Source organism: Panthera leo, chromosome F3 (genome assembly GCF_018350215.1).
Source record: "Panthera leo isolate Ple1 chromosome F3, P.leo_Ple1_pat1.1, whole genome shotgun sequence".
Lineage (NCBI taxonomy): Eukaryota > Metazoa > Chordata > Mammalia > Carnivora > Felidae > Panthera > Panthera leo.
Window position 1 is genome coordinate 36,763,690 of NC_056696.1, and position 24,593 is coordinate 36,788,282.

A 24,593-nucleotide genomic window follows, 5' to 3' on the forward strand; every position below is an offset into this window, starting at 1 on the left:
TGGGAAAAAGCTTGGATTACATGAAGTACAGAGAGTAGAACAGGGAGACAGTGCTGGGAAATAATGGGATATAAAACTGGATGAATGAAGGGTAGGGCTAGATTGTAGATTAAATCACCCAGGTGTCTGCTAAAATCCAGCCAGAAAAGGAAGAGTCATCCCATAATCCTGTGAGTTCGGCCTGCACCATGGTTTCCTCTGAGCTATTTCCTATCATTTGGGATTGCATGTGAGTCGGCACTCACCTTCTCACCAGAAGGGACCTTGCACCATAAAAAAAAGCAGCTTTCTTCAGTGATGGTTTTACTTAATTAATGAAAGCTTTCCCCTAAGAAAGCTCTCTTAGACTTACTCTTCCCTATTGGATACGAATTATTCCTTGTTCTAGAAATTCTTTTTTCTTTATAATGCTGTACAGACAGGGAGTTTTCCTTGAGCAGATTTTGGGGGGCAGTGGTGGAGGTTGTTTTTTCAAACTAGTTTATAAAAAGACAGATATGCTTTAGCCCAATTTTGTGTTTCTGCTTATTAAAAGTTTTCTGTAGGCATAGTTTTTTTCCTAAGTCTTGCTTTAAAGCGCCTTTTTTTCCTCCCAACTTCATTTGAATCTTCTAAAGTTCTTATTTATTAATTGAGGATTTTCAGGCCTGTGATGTTTTGGTCTGAGGAGGTTCAAGTATAATCAGATTAAGTCTCCCTTCACTGAAAATGGAGCCGATTCCCTAGTCCAACAGCACTGAAAAGGAGTCTTTGGGGCAATATATTGATGCTGTTATTTTTTTCATTGTCCTTAAGTATATAAAATCAAGAAATACATTTACTCACCTAAAGCACTGCCTCACTGAGCAGATCCACAGAAGATGCACGCTATACCTAGCAGTAGGTGGACTGAACATTTTTGCGACTAAGGCAATCCATTTTTAAAGGTAAGGAAGCCGGAAGACTGAAAGTGACCCATTCACTGCCCACGGGGAGTCAGCAGCCGAGTGCACGGGAAACCCCCTGCTCAGGCCTCAGGTGACCAGGATTCTTCTGCTACCTGTTGTGCCTTCTCTCAGAGTGACCAAAAGTACCCAGCGCGCGATGCCTCATTGAATCCTAACCACTGGTAGTGGTGTAATTTCCAATTCACAGATACAAAAACTAAGGCCTAAACAAATTAATGAATCATTAACTAAAGAGGAGTCATGCAGTTTCCTAAACCCAAAGCCTCATCTTTCTCTCTAATACACAATCTTATTTCCTTTCCTAATCTATAAAATCTAAACACTTAAGAGACCTTTTTCGAGCAGACTGCCCTACCTGAAAATTTTAGAAATGTTAATATTTCTTAATCATAAAATGAGTGTTAAAATAAGGACCATTACAAATGATTTACAAACACACAAGTTTTTCATGAAACCAGTTATACCCAGGGAACTCTGTGGAATCTTTTGAAGAATAGTTCTTGGGGAGCAAATGAGGAAAGAGACTATAAATCTGCTCTGTGCCCCCAGTAGGATCCGGTATCTATTTATTTTTGCCATTAAGTCCTGTGGATGCTAAAGATATTAACAGCTGGCAGTATGTAAATTATACTAATTTGCTGCTTCTTGAGGTGAAAGGTTGTGTGCATTTGGGCCAATATAGCTCCATTGCCACTTAATCACCATTATAAATGCTCTTGAATTACAGAAACCAACATAAGCACCTTGAATTAAATATTTATTTGCAAACTTTAAGTAATAGCAGAGAGCTTCACATTCAACCTGGTGGGGTGAGCTGAAGAGGTACAGGTTCTGTAGAACTGTGTCTAATTTGTCCTCTGCCTTGAGACAGAAATGGTGGTGTATTTCACAGAATCCCTGCCATGGCTGGGGACTACAGGCCACTGCTCCTTGGAGCGAGAAAATGTGCACCTTTGTAAAGAGGCATTCTGCCATGTGAAGAACCCGGATGCATTATGAGAACCATGAAGGTGCATATACATGAGGGCAAAACGTCTGAGTGGCTACCTGTTAGGAGAAAATACTCTGTGAGAGAAGCGTAGGCTGTGTGTTGCATACTGACTTACAGAACGCAGTTGACCAGAGCAGGACATCCCAAGGACACCAGCCTTGGTTCAATTCTCTTTTAAGGATTTGTTCACTGATTTATTCATTCCCGGGAACACAGATTGGAATCAGAATCACAAGTTGCTACTACCATTTTAGTTCCAAGCGTGAGCCAGATTGGGCTTAATGCATGGATCTAGATAGAGCTCTCCTCTCTGCCTGGCGAATATACCGATTATCACCTGGATAGATCACGAGCCGCTCATCGTTTGTGTTGAGGGGTCTGTTTTTGCATTTGTTTTGCATTCGTGTCACATTTATTTATTTTATACCATTTAATTTATCGGGTTGGCTCAAAAAAATTTGAGCACATATGATATGTCATGACCCTTGAAGTTGACAGAGGAGAGAAAGACAATATATTCTGTTTGCATATACTTTTCCAAATATAGAACGGTATTGATCTTGAAATTATACATTAAAGCAGAAGTATAGTATGCCATGAATTGTAGACATCCATGGCAGAGAATATGCCAATTAGAATCTTTCTATCCAAAATAAAAGTGTGTTCTTACAAATAAAAGTAGTTAGATTTTGTAACATTTTATACATATACAACTCTGCCTTCCTTGATTTTCTAGTGATGGTGTTGGATAACCTTTTTGCATCAGACTTTTTATATGGGTGGTAATGTTGCCATTGCAATGAGACAGCTTAAGTGCATTTCAGGGACTAGTGTTTCACCATCTTCATCGACTGGCATTTATTGAATTCAGGGACTATAAATAATGCTTTATATATAGTGAAATATGTGGGCATGTTTTCATATAAATAATGTTGAGGCCATTTTTATATCTACAAAAAATAAGAACTCCCATAAAATAGTTTTGAAACTTAGTGTCTCAGAAGCAGTGTAAAAACAACTCTCCAGTTCTCCCATGCTTGTGGGAACCTTAAATCCTTAGGCAATGGGTGAAATGTGAAAGGTTCCCTTACTCTGCTGCTAAATGTTCCGCAGTGTCTTAAAAACATTATGGACTCCTTCATTCAGTCAGAGGCAAGGGGACCAACGTGTTTTGAGAACCAAGTATAAATGTTGTGGCATCCAGAAGGATTAGCTGCTTTTACTTGGAAGTTAGCAAATGGATGTATAATTTTTAATTATGCATAAATTTCAAACTTTCTATCAAAGTCAAATTGTGCTGATGTTAGTCAAACCTAATCTAGGCATTGATTCAAGAACCTGCTGATGGAGTTGAAAATACATGGAAACTTGTTAACAAGAAGTACAATTATCTACATCTCAGCAGATAATGCCGTGTAATATGCTGAGCTCAGGCAGCCCAGAGCCAATGAAGATCTTTTTCTTTTCCCAACCGTTAATATTTACAGTTGGAAGCAATACATGGCTGCAATCTAAGTGCTGCCCCTAAAAGGGAGTTGTTGGCTTGATACCTTGATTCCTGACCCTGTGAAGCACTGAAACAGCTACCTTCTTAATCATCGCCTGATAACATTGTGTTGGAACTGGAGGGTAGCACATGGCTGCTTTATACAAGCCGCAACCCTGGGAGATTTTCTGTATTGTTTTGTTAGTTTACTTCTTCATGGACATGCTGGGGTGTTAAAAGCATAGGACTGAGAGTTGTGAATTATGGGTCCTTTTCTTTGTTCTCCTGCTGATTTTTTCAGGGTCTGTGCAGGCACTGTTTATAGATACAGCTTACCTCCCAGACACCTACTGTGTGCTAGGCCCCTTCCTAGAGCTCACAAACAAAGTCCTCCACCTGTTGAGGCTTATTTTCACATGCAAAGTCTTCAAAGAAAAGCAAAATTAAACTTTGAAAAGCAGGGGCGCATGGCTGCTTATATATGCATTATACATAGTAAGAGACCTGGAAGATAAAATAACCATTATTATTCTACTCTCTGTGTGTAAATATGCCAACTAAAGGTACCACAGTGGAAATTGAGGGTAGATTGGAGGTTGCATCTGTACAGCACTCGACCTAGGATGCATCTGTGCATCCCTGAACAAGGTCTGACAGTTTGGATGCCAGATCCGCTGCTTGCTAGCTGTGTGACTTTGGACAAATTGCTTAAATCATCTTTTGAATGAGGGAAATCATCGGGGCACCTGGGTGGCTCAGTCGGTTGAGTGTCCGGCTTCGGTTCAGGTCATGATCCCATGGTTCGTGAGTTTGAGCCCCATGTCGGGCTCTGTGCTGACAGCTCAGAGCCTGGAGCCTGCTTCAGATTCTGCGTCTCCCTCTCTCTCTGCCCCTCCCCTGCTCATGCGTTGTCTCTCTCTCTCAGAAATAAACATTAAAAAATTTAAATAAGGGAAATCATCTCGGCATTGTTAGATTTCTGTGAAGATTTAAGATGAGATGCATGTAAAATGCCAGGAACATATTAAATCCTCTGATTTTAATTACTTTTCCTTCCCCCTCACCCTCCCCCCCCCTCCATGTACCACATTCTAGATCCCAAGTATTTTATAGGTAATCCCATTGTGGAAAATGAACTAGGTATCGAGAAGATCGATTGCTCGGGTGGAACGCACAAATAATCCAAGACCTGGTTGCTATCCACGCGGTAGAATTATGTATTTATTCTAGGTTCCTGGAACTAGGAAAAGAGCCCTAAAAAATAGTACCAAACAAATGTCAGTAAAAGATACAATGAAACCATTTGATAGAGGACCGACTTCTATGACCCACTTAAGAATAAAGACACCTTCTAACATGGAGGTGGCTTGTCTTCGGGTCTCCCACACGAGGAGGAGTGCTTGCTGAGTGGAGCTATGTTGTGACTCCTTTTCTCTTCCCCAACTTGTGGCTGCTCCTCCTCGTGTTGTTAAATCGCAGCAGATGGCTTCCTTTTACACCGGGCGCTGTCAGTGGAATGTAAATGCGTCTCCTTACAACACTGAAAATACCGAGGCTGTGTGTTTAATCTGTGCTGTGCAAGCAGAATGACCCAGAAAAGAACATGAGTACTGAGCACGTTTGGAGAATTGGCATCCGTTCTTGTAAACAGAATTGGGGAGGGTTCTTCAAGCCTAGTGACTAATCACGGTTTTCTTCCTGAGGCTCTTCACACAGTCACATCCCTGAGGACAACTAATCTAAATGGTAGATTGAATAGAAAAGTTACAGACCCAAGGGAAATATTTTTTTTTTTTTGTAAAGGGGGAGAGAAGTGCTATTCTGTGGTATGGGAAAAAGAAGAAAGAGATGCACTGCATCACAAGGTTGAAGAAGCTTCATTTATAGTTTGAATTCTCAGTTCTAAGTCTCTTTGGGAGTTTAGAAAACAAAATTTCCCTTTGATTCAGATTATTTGAGTTAATAAGAGGAATATTCTTTTAGCAATTACTTCAAAACCCAGGGAAAAAAATGTATGTAATTCCAGTGTCCATATGTCACAGAATATGAGAAAAATGCAGTAATCTGCAAAGATTATCCTGGAAAAAAAAACCTTTACAGTTTTAGAATATTAATAGCAAATTATGGAAGTAAAATATAATCAAACGCTTTAACTGGGTTATGGTTATGTCATTTCTTCTTAAAGAGGCCTATGAACTGGGTAGGACACAGAAAATCTGATCTTTTTTTACTAAAATACTAAAAAAAATCACTAAAAATCAGTCAGTGGCAAAAGGAGAAGAATCTTCATGTGATTTGTCGTTTGAACCTTTTGTAGGAAAGGAACAGAATACTTCTAAGTCCTGTCTTTTCTCGGCAAGGATCTCCTAAACTATTATTTCAAAAGATAATGCAGACATTATTAATATTATAATTATGTATATACTTAGAGATCCAAAGACATAATATAACCATCTCAGCTACATTGTCTGATCTAATTTTATAATAAGCTGTTAAATTCTGTGCTAAATTTACACCTGGAGATAGGGTAATTTTAGTTTGGCGATATTTTTAAACTAATAGGAAAATGGCGTTAGACCTTATTTCTGTCCCTCCAAAAAAGATTGCTTTATATTCCTCATACTAATGTAAACATATCCTTTTCCCCAGTTGTGTTGTGTTCTTGGACATTTAGGTGAACTGTTAACAAAGTGAAACATAAGGTTTTTCTCTGTGTGTGTGTGTGTGTGTGTGTGTGTGTGTGTGTGTTTTAATCTTGCCAATTTAAAAACCTATAGACTTTTACCAAATGGCTTATTTGGAATTTGAAAGCCTGACTCCTGAAAGGATTCTTTATTTCTGAAACTAAATAACTGTTTTAACATACATCCTCACACTTTGAAGATTCCTATCTTTGCTGGTTGTAAGATACCTTGGTGTTTTAAGTTGCCACCAGCTCATAAATTTTAGTAATGTTCACTTGGGATCTGACCAATCTCGGTTTTGCAGGATCTGTCTCTATTTAGACATACCAAGTCTCAAACTATTTTGGACAGAGAAGGCCGTGCAGTGAAAGGACTCCCATTAAAGCATGCTCTGTGTTTTTCATCTTACACAAGACAGACTTTGAAACTGAAAGTCCAATAATTTGATGTAAACAGACAATGACAATCGAAATTGCTACTTCTGAGATTATTTAAGAGAAGGTGCAGGGTGTAGACATCCATCAATGAAACACTGGAAGAAAGGGTTTTTATTTCTGCGTTTGCTTTTTAAAATAAGAATAGAGTAAATGGCACAATAGATTATATAAACAAGGACCTCAATGACAAGCTGTCCAAGTTAAAGTAATATATTTTCCATGGGTGACTTCAAGCCACACTTTATCACCTACACGAGGGGAAGCCAATTTTAGTTTGGTCAATAAAATACAACCTCCAGAGTCGGGCCTGGGACACAGCTGACAGTGTGGCAGAGCCTGGTGATTTGGCATCCACTTCTGCCGGGACACAGCAGGAGCTGGCCCGGCTGCCCATCTGGGGGATGTCGGACATTTCGGTTCTATTTGACTAATAAACACTCGTGCAGGTATGTCAGGAGGGATGGTGCAGCCGGGCCTTCCTGCTCTGCTAATTCGGTGCAGGTCCGAGGCGTAAGTGGAACTAGGTATTCCAAAGCTGGATTTACTGCAGTCTCACAACTGTTGAAAATTAAACTACATGTGCTGCCAGTTAGGGGTGACTGGGGCATCTCATTATAGGAGGCGATTTTTTTTTCCTGAGGCTGGAATCTTTGCTGAATTACTGAGGGACTTACTTGAATGTAGACTTGGGCCAAATAATTTTCTGATAAGTTGGCCATAAATCCTCAGTAAAATAAGCTTGGTGTTCTCAGCATATCTGTTGGCTTTTTGATCATTTTTATGGCTTTCCTTTTGCTGGTCAAATTATCCTTATATGCTCCTACAGCTCCTATGACATGGATTAAGTCAACACAAACCAATAGGCCTTCATTACTTTGGCAACTGGTTTTGATTTGGGGGCTATAAATACGATGACACGGACTCGATTACCTTTGCCAACAGGGGATGTGATAAGCCAGAAGGATGTCAGGGATTCGGCACTCTTTTTCCTGCATAATGTGAATGTGAGTGAATTAATAGCAGCTTTCTGACCAACTGAAGACAGTTGGAAAGAAGGAAGAACTCTGATAGAGAAAAGAGCCAAAATACAGCTTTTAGGTCAGGAAGGAGGATGCCAGGGGATCGTGGGGAGGTCCATGAACACCCACCGTGTGCCTGGCACTGTGCGAGGTACTGGAAGCAGGGCTAGGGCCAGATGTATGAGGAAACTAACATTTGATGTAATCCATGAATATCTTAGTGTCTAGTAGGGGAGATAAGACCATCACTGGGAGCAAGATTTACTGGGTAATAAATGCATAGAGAAGAGAGAGATCAACAAGATCTGGAACAGGAGAGGAAGGGACAGTGGAAGAAGCAAGATCTACAAATTTGGGGTTTGGAGGAATGACTTTAAAATATTCTTGTTCCAAGAGGGGTTTTTTTTGGGGGGGGGTGCGGGTAGGAGAAATTGAAACCTAAAGAAAATCAGAAAAAAAATAGTATAATGAGCACATGTATACCCTTCACCCAGCTTCACCAGTTTTTTTTTTTTTTTTTTTTTTAACATTTGGCTATCTTTGTTTACCTCTCTGTGTATACACACACATTTTTTTTTTTTTTTTTTTTGTCTATTTAGAAAGTAGGTTGCAGACTTTAGAAAGATAGGTTGTAATACACTATCACTAAATATTTCGGCAACTATCTCCAAAGAAAAAGACTTCCTTCTACAACCACAATCCTGGTATCACATCCAAGAAAGTTATCATCCCATGTTCAGGTTTCTCCAATTGTCTCAATAAAGTCTTCTATAGGCTTTTTTTTTTTTTAATTCAGGACGCAAACAATTGCCTTTAGTTGCTAGTTGTCATGTCTTTTTAGTATCTTTGAGCCTCAAAAGTCCATCTGCCATTTAACTCATTTGCTATTCTCTTGGTTTTGAAATGACGTATAAAATCAATTAGCATATTTATCGATCACCTTTTTTTTTTTTTTTTAATTTTTTTTTCAACGTTTTTTATTTATTTTGGGGACAGAGAGAGACAGAGCATGAACGGGGGAGGAGAGAGAGAGAGGGAGACACAGAATCGGAAACAGGCTCCAGGCTCCGAGCCATCAGCCCAGAGCCTGACGCGGGGCTCGAACTCACAGACTGCGAGATCGTGACCTGGCTGAAGTCGGACGTTTAACCGACTGCGCCACCCAGGAGCCCCATCACCTTCTAAAAACTATGCACGATCTGCTCTGTCTCTCTCTGTCTCTCAATAATAAATAAATGTTAAAAAATTAAAAATAAATAAATAAAAACTGCACGATGGCAGAGATGGGGTATAAAGAAACTGAAATATTTTTCTGCCTTACAAACCCCAGGTTGGTAAAGGTCTCTTGGCATAAAAATAGAGAATTAGACATTTGAAGCTGATAGTTTTTAAAAATATGTATGTATTTTTGGGAGAGCGCAAGTGGGGGAGGGGCAGAGAGAGGGGGACAGAGGATCGGAAGTGGGCTTTGCACTGACAGGCAGACAGCAGCGAGCCTGATTGTGGGTTTCGAACTCACCAACCGTGAGATCATGCCTTGAGCCGAAGTTGGTCACTCAACCGACTGAGCCACCCAGGTGCCCCGAAGCTGATACATTTTTAATAAGGGGGTACAAGTCATATGTGCTAGGGAAGAACCAGCAGAGAAAACACATGACACTGCTAATGTGATTCTGGCTCCTAACTCCACAGAGGGAGAGGAAATACAGTTTCGTGGAATGGTGTGTAGGGGGGGTTCCATGCCCAGGTTGGGTAAAGACTTTCCTGACAAATGAGCTGCTACTCCTCATTCTCTTTTGCTCCCATGTGTGGCTCTGCATAAGCACTTAGCCCTCCCTAAATCTCCCCAGGGAAGCAGGAAATGTCCTAGCTCCCCAGCCATGCTTCTTGTTCTCCCTACCACTGGATCATGGCGTTTCCTTCTGCCTTAAACACTTTCTTTACCTTATTCTCCCGTTGACTTCCTTTGAGAAACTTGAGGGACATCATGGAGTCTACTTCCTTCCCCGTTTTCTTTTCCCTGTACTCACCTGTAACATAACACCTCTCTTATGGAACTGTGGTTGCTTATATAGCTACCCCAAGCCCCAGGCACTACCACTAAATAGTGGGTTTTTAAAGACAATAACTACACCTTTGAATCCCTTATGTCCAGGACCTACGGTCCTGAAACTTTGAAAGCATTCAGTAAAACTTATTTGAGTGAGTGAATGAATGCATGAAAAAATGAGGGAATGAATTTCACTACCAGTAAACTTTCTGGGCTGTTATATAGAACTCTTCCTATGACTGACTGAAAAGAATTTAATAATGCGTTAAACAGAGCAATAAGCATTACAAGTGTGGGAGTCAGTAACAATTGATCAGCCCCTTTGTGCAAAGCATTGTACTTTGTATTATTGAAAAGTTGCTGAGGAAATAGATACTCATTCCTTACAGTCCTAAGGGGAGGTGTGGAATGTGGCCTAACCCACCACGAGCGATAGCACATTCAAGTGCATGCTACATGCCGTGTGGGCCCAGGTACAGCTCTCCTCACATGTATGGTGAGCCTGGGTGTTGCTATGTAAGAGACTCTGGGAGTAGAGACACATGGGCTTCCTCGGGAGGCTTTGCAACTAGCAGAGAAACTTCCAGTGGTGTTCTAAAAAGAGAAGTAGGGGGCACTGGGGTGGCTCAGTCAGTTGAGCATCCGACTCTTGATTGTGGCTCAGGTCATGATCTCACTGTGTGGTTCTTGAGACCGAGCCCAGCCTCGGGCTCCTCGCTGACAGCATGGAGCCCGTTTGGAATTCTCCCCCTCTCTCTGCCCCTCCCCCGCTCGTGCACCCGCTCGCTCTCTCACTCTCTCTTTCTCAAAATAAATAAGTAAACTTTGAAAATAAGTGAATAAAATAAAAAGAGAAGTGGGATTGGATAGATGGCACGCCTCAACATGAAGATGCGGCATTGGCAGGAGCAGACGATTCCTAGTTGCGAAGGGGTAGAGAGCGTTGCTGGGCAGAATGCAGGGTGCTAGTTAGGCTGTAACTGATGATGTCCTTCACGAGGAGACAGGGGAAGTTAATAAAGGACTTTGACTTAAAACTTAGCCACTTAGGTTTGACACTGGCTAGGTTTGCTGCAGTAAACTTCCATCGGTTTCCAAGGCAGCTAAGCAAGGTGATTGATTGATTGATTGATTGATTATTTATTGTTTATAGGGCTGGCTGGATGATGTAGATTGTAGGTGGGGGGGGGGGGAACGCCATGGCTAGAGGACAGTTTAGTTGCCCAGGTAAAAGAAAATTAGGGTATTAACCAAGCTGTGACTGGGGATGCAGAAAAGAGAAATAGAGCAGTAGGGGACTTGGTTCTGAGCAGGTCTGGGTGTGGACTGACGCAGCACTCAAGTGCATCGGGACTGAAAAACTGTAAATGTTAGCAGCTCATGACACTGTGTGATTTACATGCTGAGTCCGTAGTTAACAGCCACTGCTTTCTGGAATGAAGAAAGAAACAGAAGAAAAAGGGAAGGCGAATGTGACTGTCCACTCAGTTTGACTGAGACCAAAAATAGGCCAGGATAAAGTCCAGTGGTTCACGTGACAGAGACAAAAAGAACGTTTCATGTGTCCAAAAGGATAACTGGCTGCTGGTTGGATTTTTATTTTAAATCCTCTGTAACGGCCCCTGCTTGTGCCCCCGGATGATAATTTCATCCTGGCTCTAAGAGGCAGGAAAAGGTAAAAACAGATTGTGGCTAATTTCACAAAAAGGAATGGTGTCCAATATCTGGCTTCATGCCCACCTGGCTCCTGGGTTCTGTCACTCCTTATCTGCCCCACCAGTGTTGGCCACTAGCACCCCAGGGATGGTACCTACCCTCTAGCGGGAGTGTGAGAGCGGGCCCCTTCAGTTCCTCAGTCAGACACATGCTAAGGTTTGCATTTGGTAAGAACCCCAAGAGGGAGAGGTTCTGTGCAGACAAAATCTCCAGCTCACTGCGTGCAGCTGGACAAGCTCTTCAGCTTTTAACTCCCTTCTGTCAAATGGCACTCATTGCAGTGTCTCTGTGGGACACACTCTGTTCCAGGCACTAGGGAGACAGATGGGAGCAAAGAAGACAAGCACGTGCACCTTGATGGAGCTTCCACTCTAGTGAGGGAGACACGCATGAACTACCTAGATGTCACAAGGCATTATGTGATGGAGAGAAATAAAGCCGATTGCAAATAGAGGGTGATGGGGAAGGCCTCCCTGAGAAAGTGACGGGAAATGATCACCTCCCCCCACCCACACACACACAAGTTGGGCTGTTAAGAGAATTAAAATGGTTTCTGTGTGCACATCTGGGAAACCCCTGACCCAGGGCCGGCAGAAATGGTAGCTGTTATCTGTAAACAATAAACTTACAAAAAAACACAATAAAACCTTGACTTTGGGCTGTTGGGATTTAGTTCTTGTATGAGACAGAGAGAGAGAGAGAGAGAGAGAGAGAGAGAGGGAGGGAGAGAGAAGTGTTATTCTTAAAGCCTGTGTTCCTAGAAAAACAATTCTATTACTTATGCCACCCGCCTAAGGAGAGAAAAATATGAAAGCAATGTCTCCAAACTTACAACTGCCTCTCTGCCCCTGCCTAAAATCTGACGTCTTAAGCAAGAAAGAGGTTTGAGACATCAGAGCAAGAATTAGAGACCCCGTGCCTCAACCAGCAAGGCCAGAGTTTCATCCACCTGTGTATTTCTCACTAGCATTGTGTTTGTACAGAGTACGTGCTTGATAATTATTTGTTGAATGCAGGAACAAATATGTCCTTTTGTGATCAATGTCACAGCGCATTTCACAGCTCAGAAAAATTGAGCTCTTTCTCTAAAGGTCCACAGGAGGACCCGTGCTGTGCTTGGGCTAAGGCATAAAAGACGTTGATGGTTTCAGGTAGAGCTAGAACATCGAACGTGCAGCCTTATGCTGGATCCAGTTCCGGTTTCTCATTTATCTCCCCTGTATCCACACCGAATTTCCACAGTAGCTACTCCAGACTTTTCAACGGACTGGGTATGGAAATCACTTGGGAATGTTCCCAGGATAGCACCTTCCAGTGCTGTGGTTGGCTGAACTCTCCTCTCAGCCTGGTTTTTCCATCCCCAGACTCTGGTGACACCTCCAATCAGTATGGTCCAAAAGGAGTGTGATTACTTGCTGAGAATTAATGAGAAAGACCTTATACAGGATTCCTTTCTCTAGTGAGGGGCTTCAAACACCAAGTGCAATCTTCCACAGTCCTCGGAGGGAGCTGGGGCTCACCATTGTTCTGTCCCCAGCAATCCCAGGGAGAACATGAGTGTTTCTGGGAGCAGCAGAGCAGAGGAGACAGGGCAATGCCAAGGGGAAAAATGCTACTCGGCTTGCAGTTTGGACACTCTGCCCCTCCTCGGTGCCCTGCCACCTGCCTGCTTGCCACTTTGAGGGAAAGGTCAGTCACTCTGTGATGTCTACACTTTCTTCAATCACTAAGCCTTTTATTCAGGGAAAGGAGCGTCTGACTGAATCACCCCCTCATTGTTCCAGGACACTTTCTAAGTCCTCTCTTGGCTTTTCCAGGACCCTATTTCCCCCCTTACAACTGTAAAGTGGACAGTGCGTGTATTTATGGTTGAAAATTGGCTGCTGCAGCGAGTTTAATTTTAAAAACAGAGTTCTGGCATATATTCAATATTACTATGGAAATGACTGTTTCTAGCATTTCCCTGATAAGTGATAAAGTTCAAGGACTCAAGTCTGTGTGGGAGGTTTCTCACATCCACCAAATTGAAGACCTACTTGTTGCAATAATATTTAATAGGAACTGCTCTCCTCAGTCTTACATATGGAATGTTCTTCTTTCTTTCTCTCTCTCTCTCTCTCTCTCTTTTGTGTGTGTGTGAATTTGTGGGATGAGAGTTAAAGACATGTCCTCACTTTGCTTTGGCTATATAGATAGGAGATAACTATTATAACTGGCTTTTAAAAAAACACATCTTTAAAGTTATTTTTACATTAATCACAGATTCTCATAATATTACATAATGGTCTTACTTGGCTACTCATGTAACACACACCACAAACCAGTTTCAAAAACTCACATATTGAAGCTGGAATGTAACCCATGATCCAACAGGCACGTTCAAACATTTTAATTTCCTATCTTAAATTGTCTCCATGTATGTTTACATAATCTATATAATCGAGTTCCAGAAAGGATTTGAAGCAGTTCGCACCCCTATAGTGTTTTCCAGGAGCCAGTTTTAAGCTGCAAGCATCACCACTGTTTAACCACAAACCTACTTTTGCTGATTTTTATGAAACCCAGGCCTGAGAGAAAGAAGTTTGAACAGGTGGTAACTGTCACATCGGTCCTTGACTGTCCTCACTTGAAGTCAAAGCTTTAATGTTTTCGCTTGGAAATGTGAGGTTGAGTTTCTCTGGGAAATTCTAGAATGCTTCATCTTTTTCCCAGGCTCCTTCCAATGTGTGTATTGTTCTCACATTCTTCCAAATGCTCTCACCAGCCCTAAATATTGTGACAGGCAGATCCTGAGGCTGAGGACAGAAATGGTCTCATTTCTTACTCTTTCCAGGCAGGCCAGCTCATTTTGTGTTTTCAAAATTAGGTGAGCTGTTCAGCAATCAGTGAGGGCCCAGTGGATCCCGATGGGCCAGATCGCACAGCCTTCTGCCGGCTCCCCATCAGCACCCCGGAGCTCGGCCTGGGTGCTGACATTTCACAACGGTTTGTGGACGGGAGGAGTCCTAAAACCCGAGCAGGACCAGGAAAACCAGCCTGGGAAGGGTCACTCTGGGTAATAATAAATAAGATTCCCCACAAAGAATGAGTTCTCCTTCTGTGTCCACGCCCTGTGAGCCGCCCTCTGCGTGCCTGAATGCTACAGTACAAAACAATTCGGAGACCTGGTAATTCCTGTCCCCACTCTACAGGTGGGGACACTTAGCATATAGATGTATGTCACACCAGTGGCCACACTGCATTTAAACCCATTTTGGTTTGTTAACAAGTTCCTGTTGTGTCTGGTCTTACTTCAGAAGAAACACAGTATTAAATTCCTTTTCAAGAATTAAAAAAAAACACACACAAAAGCCAAAAACGTATGGTTCCAGCATATTCCAGCATACTCTCCAGTGGGAAGAATCAAAATAAGGTTTGGCAGTTTCACCTTAGAATTCCAGAGTGTCACCTTGCCTTGGGTCATATGTAGGCCACAACCAGTCAGTGTTTCAGAATGAATCCTCTTTGGGGGAAGAAAAAGAAAAAAAAAAAAAAAGAACACTTCTTTATTTGATTCTGCAAATACAGAATATAAAGTAATTCCAGTTTAAATTATCACATATATACATTTAAAAAGGATATTAACATGATCACTGAATACAGATTGCATCATGTCATTAACCAAAGAACCTTCCATGAAATGTGTAATTAATTAGGGGTAGGTCTTTTCAGAACAAGGTTTTTCACAGGTGCGGTGTGAGAGCACAGCCCACCGGGGCAGGTCTGGCCTGACATCCGTGCTGCTTTTCAGGACAGGCCGGCACCTGGAGGCCCCCGTCAGCTCGTGTGTCAGTCACAGCAGCCTCAGTTATCAAAAGATCCATTGCAGGGCTGTATATTTTAAGCACAGTTGAAGAATAGCTGGGCAAAAAAGGGCCTTTCAACCATGGGAATTCAAAAGCAAAGGGCCCTCAAGAGGCAATTTCAAAACCCTACTCATTCAGCTTTATTCCAAAGCTTAATGACATGCTCTATTTGATATAGTTAGGCGAACTGTTTCATCAAAACCTTTATCCGGAGCTTGGAATTGCAATATTAGGTTTGTAGGTTGGCTCCCTTGGCCGTACTGCAAGGTACTGCGGAGTGCTGGTTTACCTTTGACAAGTACATAGAACCGGCGAGGTTGATAAATGACATAGGAAAGGCCACTCTTATTTTTATGTGTTGAGAACTTACCATAGGCCATGCTTTGTGTCTTTCGCATTCAGTTTCTTTCCTTATTCCCACCCTTTGACATATAATCTCCAATTTTATAGGTGGTGCAGATGAGTCTCTGAGAGGCGAAGTGACTGGCGAGTGTTCACACACACTGAGCCTTAAGCGCGGGACATGCCTCTCTAAGCTGGAGCCTTAACCATGCGTCCCGTAGCAGGTGGTGACAGGCATCTCAAGCCTTGAATTTGTGCTTGCGTTCTTACATTTCTGAGAACAGTGAAGCCACTGTGGACAAGGGTCTTTGCTTCCTTGTGGGTCACAAGGTATGTGAGGTAGATCAGCCCTCTGGTTCAGCCAGAACTGTGGTTCTCACAAGGCCTCAGGCTACGCCCCATAATTCCCTCCCCCTCTTTCCCTGCAAGGCAGCAGATGAGAGGATCTCGGTTGCTTTCGCTTCCCCAGTGTAATCAGACTTGGGGTGAATGAGAAGGGCCCAGAAAAGTTCATACAAGAGAAGCAAACCAAAAGCCTTGTCTCTTCTCTGCTTGGGTGTAGACACTCCCAACTCACTTGTGCAGGAGCGCAGTCATTTCCTCCTGAAGATGACACAATTTACCGGACAGATTAAGATTAAGCCAACATCTAGGAACAAGAGTGGACATTATCTCAAGTTCCCTACATAATACCAAGGGTTTTTGCTGGTTGGGTTCTTTCTCAGACTTTTGACCTTTCAAGGCCAAGTCTATGGCTCTAGTCATGTTTCCCAGCACATGGTTATCTTTGCAGACACAAGCTGTAAGGACTCACAAAAGGATGGCCACACAGTATGGCAGGAGAACTTGCCCTGTAGTGGAGGTAAACTATTTTGCTCAAAAACTAGGCTTCTGGGGGTGCTTGGGTGGCTCCGGTGTTAAGCGTCACATCGGCTCAGGTCTCCCAGTTTGTGGGTTCTATGCCCCATGCGGGCTCTGTGCTGACAACTGGGAGCCTGGAGCCTGGAGCCTGCTTCGGATTCTGTGTCTCCCTCTCTTTCTGCCCCTCCCCCGCTCACACTCTGTCTCTCAAAAATAAATAAATGTTAAAAAAAGAATTTAAAAACAACCATAACAAAACTAGACGTCTGTGGTTTTGAATTCTCTTTAGACTTTACTCCTAAGCTCTTATAACCCAGAGTTTTTTCTGGAGCAATGTGAAAAGTGGAAAGAGGAGAGGGATTGTTTGTATCTGTTAGCACCACATGCCTGAATGTTTGCCAGGCACCAAAACTAGCTTTTTCAAACTGAACTCATAGTCTTCCTGCACAAAACTGTTCTCCTGTGTACCCCGTCACAGTTGAGGATCTCCCATCCACGCAACCATCCAATGTGGAATCCTCAGCCATCCTTATCACTCCTCTGCTGCTGCCTGGCCTTGCACAATCTAAGAGGGAGCCACTCTACCTCGAAAGTCTCCCTCAACCATTCTTCTCCTTCAATTCTCATTCCGTTGGTAAATTTAGACCTAGGTCATGGCTTGTCATGACTTATAAGATACACTCCTATTTTGTCTATCTCCATCTTCTCCCCCACCGTCACCGTGACCATCCATCACCCTGTAACCAGAACCAGATTAATAAAACACGGATCGGATCACATCATTCTACTGCTTAAACTCCTTCGGTGGCCCCCCACCCCCCACTGACAAGAAACTTAAGTTTCTTGTAAGATTAACCTACCTTATAGTTCTATCTCTTACCAACTTTAAAATCTTTTCCCAATTCAAACACACATTCTTGGACAATATCTTTGGTCACATGGGATTTCTTACCCTTGCCCCAAACTCTAAGGACTTTTATGTCCCTTTGCCCTTCTTATTTCAAATTGTTTTGTCCAAGCAGAATTTCCTGCTTCAAATATTTGAATGCCTTCTCACCTTTCAAAGCATAATCACATGCTTCATTCCAATATTCCTCCAACTACACCCCAATAGAGTTCATTTATGACACTATCATAATCTGTATTTATATTGTATTATGAGCATTTGTTGAGCATTTGTGCATATGTGTGTGTGTGTGTGTGTGTGTGTCCCCTTGCCTTCTCCCATCACCAGAACCTGAGCTCCAGATCCCAAACTTCGAATTCTCTTTGTATTTTTATTTCCTAGCTCAATAAAAGGTTCACAGTAGATGGTCCATAAATATTGTTGAATGAACAAACGGGCTAGTGAACCCCATTTGAGCAGGAATGACATTCAGTACAGCTAAGACAACACTGTGAAGATGTACAATATTATATTAGTTGTATGATAGTTGAAACTCAGGCACAGTGAACCAAAAAAGGCTAAGAAGACTGAAGATATTTAAAATTCCCCAGGAGGTTCAAATAAACAAAGGCTCCATATATAACAGTAGCTTGGTCTGGTAACGGGGTGGGGGTTACAGTGGGTCACAGAGAAAGCTAAATGAAAAGCTAAACTTGTGTAACGCTGCTTTTACTGACAGGCATATTTCTTTGAAAATCAGTTAAAAAATTCATCTAGTGACTGCTTCCTACCCGTCATATTGCTCTGCAACTAAATCACAGCCTCGGGTTACCGACTGCTAAAAAGTGTTTGGCAAACACAGTGGAATGAACATTAAACACACCCCTGTGTACAAGTAACACCCCCGAGAGCCCCGGACCCAGCTCCTCCTGACAGGGCTCTACGCGCAGTTTTCTGTTTCTAGGTGTTTGGTTCCACATCGAGCTCATGTGTTTTTACAACCATTCAATTGTCACATCGAATCCAAATCAAAGTGACGACTGGTAACTGCCTGCAAGACTAGCACATCGCAGTTCCTCCTCTGTCTCGGGGTCTTTCCCATGAGACCCAACTGATTTAATTTGCTTCTTTTCCCCAAAAAGGCTGTGAAACAACTATTCCTTCGATCCGAAACCAGAGCTTCTGGCAAGGGAGGGAAGATACTATGAATGTTTGTATAGCTATAGAATGACTACAAATATACGTGTGGGTATCTTTTGCCTTTGATGTCCTACGAATGATCTCAGTCACAGACATTAAGAAGCAGAATAAATAGAGGAGGTATTTCATGCCACACTTTCTGACTCTAGACCTTAGGTGTTACATATATAGTCATTTTCACAGGACCTGGGAATAAGAAAATCTGACTTCCCTTTAGTACCTTGGTCTTTTTACAGAACTGAGTGGCACCAGCATTCTCGTTGGTTTTCATTCCAGGGTGGTTCCATCACTCTGAACACTTACCTCTTCTCTATCATTCACATCACAATTATTTCAATCCTTCCAGTTGGCAGATGACCTGGTCTCGGACATTTTCACCGCCGTCGGCTCAGTGACGTCAGCCTTGTTGTTGATCCTCTTTCTGGCGGTGGTCGCTTCCGTTATTGCCTCCAACAAAAGGGCAACTCAGGGAACCTACAGCCCCAGCCGTCAGGAAAAGGAAGGCTCTCGAGTGGAAATGTGGAGCATGATGCCACCCCCTGCAGTGGAGAGGCTGATTTAGGAGCATCTGTCTTCTCGAGAAAGAGATCTACACACTCGTGAACGTGATGACTGTATCTGAGCGTCTTTCCGACATACCTGAACATATCAATTTACAACTGGGGTCTCATTGAAACAGTGGGAAAGATTCCTCTGGCCTCCTTAAAGCCTTTCATGGTGGCTCAACCTGACATCATTGTTTTATTATATTAGCCAGTGACAGAGCAATGTTTTCGTGCCAGTGATCTCAGCCTCATAATTAGCAAAAGTTTCTTCCAGAGCAGTGTCTTCTGGGAAAAGCTCCAGTCACTTAGTGTCTGGATAGTTAAGTGCCTATCACTTAAACTTTTTACCCCTTACATCCTGGGGACACCTTCCTTAGTTTGCTCATTAGCTGGAAACCGCATTTTTTTTAACACGAAAACTACAAAATACATTTGTCAATCTTCCTATCCTATGGTGAAAGATTTTAGTTGTATGTATACCTACGATGAGATGTATACTTTTCCCCTTTAATCATGGGTTCAAGAAAGCCATGGGAATAACCTATGTTTAAAAAGTGACCCAACATCAGCTAATAAAAATGGAAATGTGGCTAATCTCCTTTCTGAGTTGTTTGTTTGTTTTTTGGGTTGTTTTTTTTTTTTTTTTTTTTTTTTTTTTTGCATTTTGTGATATACACGTGACACAAAGTAGCCTCAAGGTGCATTTGAAGAATCCTCTTGTGAATTAGATCTTTTAACTAGATCATATCAAGCATTACTTTTGAAGTCATGGCTCTCTATAAGGGATAGCTGAAGGTCAACACACTTCCCTAGACAGAAAACAAGAGGAAAACACGAATTCTCAAACCTAAAAGATCAAGCTTTTTCCTTCCAACTGTTCTTTGATAAGTCAGAGTCAGCGTCAAATAGTGACATTGTCTACAGGTAAGAAAGAACCCCAAAGTGAGGTGTATGCACTTTAAGGGGTACGTGTGTAAGACTATCTGTGGGGTATGGAGGGAAAATACCAGGCCTTTTATTTCTCTATATATTTTTCCCCGACGATTTGGTTAGAATTTTATGTATGTTTTGAAATTAAAACATTAAAGTAGCATATAGATAACAGTTTGTATGTAGTAAAATAGCATATAAATAAAAGTTATAGTAAACATGTTTATTTCCATATATATATATTTATCTGGGGTATGGTATATGCTCAAAAAATTTAATAACATGAATACTTTAAAATCTGCTCTAGAGCAATCCATCCTTCTCAACCACTGAAGGGCATCATTCCAGAAATTGCCCCTCTCTCTTCCACGTCATGTTTTTCCACTGAGCTGGATCATTCCTGTAGCACCAAACATGCTGTCATATTTCCTATTATATAAAATTCTCTCCTGCAGCCCACTTCAGTTACCATCCTATTCCTCCCCATTTCTTTTAGCAAAATATCCCCAAAAGAGTTTTCTATACTCTCTGCCTCTCCTTCCTTTCGCCTCATTCTCTCTTGAACTCAGACTAATTTGGCTTTTGCCTGCACCCCCCTCCATGAAATAGTTCACGTCAGGGGGGCCGCTGATGACGGCCACATTGCCAAATACGGTGGCCCCTCCTTAGTCCTTGCTCACCTGAGCTCTCAGCAACCTTTGAAACAATTGTCATTGTCTTCAAGTACTTTCCACCCAACAAGACACCATTTCTTCTTGATTTGCCTCTTACCTCACTGTCCAGCTTTTCTCTTTTTTCTCTTTCTTTCTTTCTTTCTTTCGAGAGAGCATGTGCCTGCTCTCAAGCAGGGAAGGGGAAGAGGGAGAGGGAGAGAGAGAATCTTAGGCAGGCTTGACATCCAGTGCAGAGCCTGATATGGGGCTTGATTCAGGACTCGATCTTATGACCGTGAGATCATGATCTGAGCTAAAACCAAGAGTCAGGCACTTAACCGACAGAGCCCCCAGGCACCCCTGTTTCTTTTGATCATTTCCCCTCATCTCCCTGACCTCTGCTTTATCACAACAAATCACATATTTTTTTGCTATTTCCCCTGACTAGAATTTAAATTACATGATGACAAAAAGTTTTGTTTTTTGTTTTTTTTTTTTAATTTCACTGCAGCATACTCTACCTAGAACAGGCCTAGAACACCATAAATATTTTCTGCATAAATGAACAAATAATGAATGACTGGTGTACAAATTTGTACCTGGTACCAGAAAATCCCAGAGTGGCTCAGTCGGTTGAGCATCTGACTTTGGCTCAGGTCATGATCTCACAGCTCATGAGTTCAAGCCCGCGTCGGGCTGTGACAGCTCAGAGCCTGGAATCTGCTTTGGATTCTGTGTCTCCCTCTCTCTCTGTCCCTAACCCACTCACATTCTGTCTCTGTCTCTCTCGAAAATAAATAAACATTAGAGACAATTGAACAACTTCTTAATAGAGGTTTACATGGGAAGGATAAAAAGAGTTCTTGCTTAAAGGAAAAAAAAGTAGTTGAGTTTAAAAAACTACCAACTAAAAAAAAAAAAAAATCAGAGTAGAAGTTGGTCCTATTGGGATTAACACAGGTAAGAAGAAAAAGATCACAGTCAATGGTAATATTTTAAGTTTAAAAAAGACGTCTAGTTAATCTGGCTATTCACCCTCTTACCGTGTCCAGTTTAGGGATTTGGGCAGGAAAACACATTCAAATATATGCATGAATGAATGCATGCAGGCATGAATAAGTGAATTGTTCCTTGTGGATGCTCCAAACACAGGAGGTAATTTACAGGCTGGCCCTGCAAGCCAAATCTCTACATCTTTGAACAAGCTTATGCAGGAATGCTTCAAAATTAGCCCCAAGGAGTATTTATTCTGAAGTATCTTTAACAAGATAAACCTCACCTTTAGTAGAAAAATCCAGCATCACCAGGGTTGGTGCAACTTTCGCTTGATACATATTTTTGCAGTTTGTGTTAACTTGTTTTCAAAGATGGCCCAAACCATTTCTCTAGCACTCAGGCTCATTCGCACTGCGACATTGCCAGCCCTCCCATCAGGAGGTGGAGTCTGTTTGACCTCCGCCTGCGTCAGGGCTGGAATGACCAAGAGAATGTCATGGAAATGGTGCCAGGTGCAAAAGGCTTGCAGCTTTTTTTCCTCCACTCCTGGATAGAATGAAAAAACCACATGGAGAGAGAGGCCCAGCTGTGCCAGCCTTCCCGGCAGAGCCCGCTTGCAGCCACCGTGCCTGCTGGATGCAGCCACATAGTGAGCCACGTGAGACCAGAAAAAAAAAAAAAAAACAAACACAAAGAAACACAAAACCCCAATCAATCCACAAGGAGAAATAATAAGTCATCGTTTGAAGCCACAAGGGTTTAGGGCGGTTTGTTATACAGCAACTGGTTCCAGAGATACAATTATTCACACCAAGGAGGTCAACTAAGGAATATGGCAATAGGCTGTACTTCTCTGATTCTCATTTCTTTCGTTCCAAAACTGTTGCCCTAGGAACGAACGAGTAGACTATGCAGTATCCATCTGCATAATAATAATTAGTACATTACTAATAAAATATGACAAATGTATGCCTGATTTCTCTCAGAGTGGAAAGTTAGGTGAGGATCCATTAAATGCAAGCACAGCTCTGGGTGGCACTAAGGGTCACGGTCCTTCCAGGGCAGCTGCTCACAGGCTTGGGACAGGGGTGGAAAGTGGACACAGTCGTCCTACTTCCTGCCCTGGGTGAACGCTGGCGGAGGGCAGCCGATGGATAAAGCACATCTGGTGTGTGTTTACGAGGAGTGATGGGAAGGCTCCTTCAAGCGGCCTCTCACAGGGCTCGTGTAGTCACAGTGAGTGCAAAGAGAAGCAGGAAGCGACAAATGATTGTAACTTAAATCAGCTGTCAAACCTGCCCCTATTTTACTTCCTAAAATAATCACCGCCTCACAGGTCCTCTCGCCCCGGGTAGCCATGATTATTACCATTACCCATTAGTATTAGTGGCAGTAATTGTAGAGGTAGAACTAGAAGACATCATTGTAATGATAATTTTGATTATTAGAATGATAATGAGGGATCCTAGAGGGAGCTCCAGCTAAGGGCCCAGGCTGTATTTCCCTTGCTGCACTACACGCAGCGTGTCTCATTGAAAACCTTACGACAGCTCTTTGAAAGAGAAACTTTCGTCCTCCTTTTAAGAGCCTCTAGAGACTAAGGTTTGAGTTTCTGACCTGCCCCATCCAAGTGATGCGACCTGCCCGGAAAATGGGAACAAAACACTTCTGTCTCTCCTAGGCATATTATAATGCTTATTAGTGTCGAACACTTAGCTGTAAGCACACAATGTGTAGCATTCATTATTAGCATTCAGATAAGATGTCAGGAGGGCTAGTGGCTAGCACAGGTAACAGTTTCTTCCACCTTCCACTCTATCTGCTAAGCAAACCATGCGAGTAACCACTCTTCTTCCCCTCCTTAACATCACCCTGTGATGTATTTGTAAAATAAGCAGGTTTTGTGCAGAGAGATTATTTTTTCACATCATTCCCATAAGTCACAATTGCCCCGTGATGGCTCTCCCAAAGAAATCACTTCGTCTGTTAAGACTGACATGAATTGTACATACTACTTATAGGCTCTCAATAAAATGTCAGAAAATAAATCAAAAGGTCTCAGGTTTCTCAGTCCCCCAAACAACTGACGATAAGAATAATTTTTTAAAAAAAGTTTTGCTTTAACAGACATGATTTTCCCCCCCAGGCTTTGAGGGATTACTTCTTAAGCCTCTTTTGTTAAGAAATCACAATCATCTAGAACATCAAGAGCAAGAAAGATTGACCCATGTATTTTGATGTAAATCATCCTTTTAATGATGATTAGCTAGCCAGCTTCACCTGGTTTTATGCTCTATGGGGTTATGATTCAAACCTTGAAACTTTCCTTAATTCTGGAGTGAATATGACCTTTCACATTTCAATCTGCTTCCAGCAAAAGTGCAACTTTACTATTGTGCATTGCATCGAATAGCGCTGAAAAAATTCATGTTTCCAATTTAGGCCCATTCTTCTGTGATTTGGTCCCCAGGCTTCACTTTACATGGTTCCAGAAACCTGGGAACGACATCCATCAAATATATTTGGCAGCACTGGCCTAAGGAAAGCTGCTTTAAGAACCAGTCCCAGAGCCTCCTGATACGGTGGGTGACAAGGTGACAACATCCCCTTGAAAACTGCTCCCAAATCCATCGTCCAGCTCTAAGTGGAGCACCTCTTGGAGGTACTCATGGTTTGCAGGCTGAGGCCTCAAAATCAGAGCTCATTCGGGGCTGAAACAAAGCAAACCCTGAATGGAAACAAGTGTATGTTGTTAAAAGTCCCCAGAGTATAGGTGCTCGAGAACCCTTTTGTGACTCAGCCCTTTCTGTCATGGGTTTGAATATGTCAGTTCATAGGTCAATTCGTTCAGTAGCCTGCTCAGCATCCAAAAACCTTTTTCTGCTTGGGGCAGTTATCCACAAGGTAACTTCTGGGTTAGCTTCCCCATAACAGAGGTAATTCAGAAAACTTACTTTACCAGCTCATTGCTCTCCATTTGAACAATTTGGGAATGCTTAATTTTG

The 24,593-nt window shown here is 42.3% G+C and overlaps 1 protein-coding gene across 1 annotated transcript in view; it reads left to right on the forward strand.

The window, feature by feature from the left end:
- CRB1 (crumbs cell polarity complex component 1) overlaps positions 1-19,592 on the forward strand; it is a 132,174-nt gene extending 112,582 nt beyond the window's left edge. Inside the window, exon 11 of the mRNA XM_042925945.1 lies at positions 18,811-19,592. Within this exon, the coding sequence (XP_042781879.1) occupies positions 18,811-19,026 (216 nt within the window). The 3' untranslated portion in view covers positions 19,027-19,592. The remainder of the gene's footprint in view (positions 1-18,810) is intronic.
- The last annotated feature ends 5,001 nt before the right edge of the window (positions 19,593-24,593 follow it).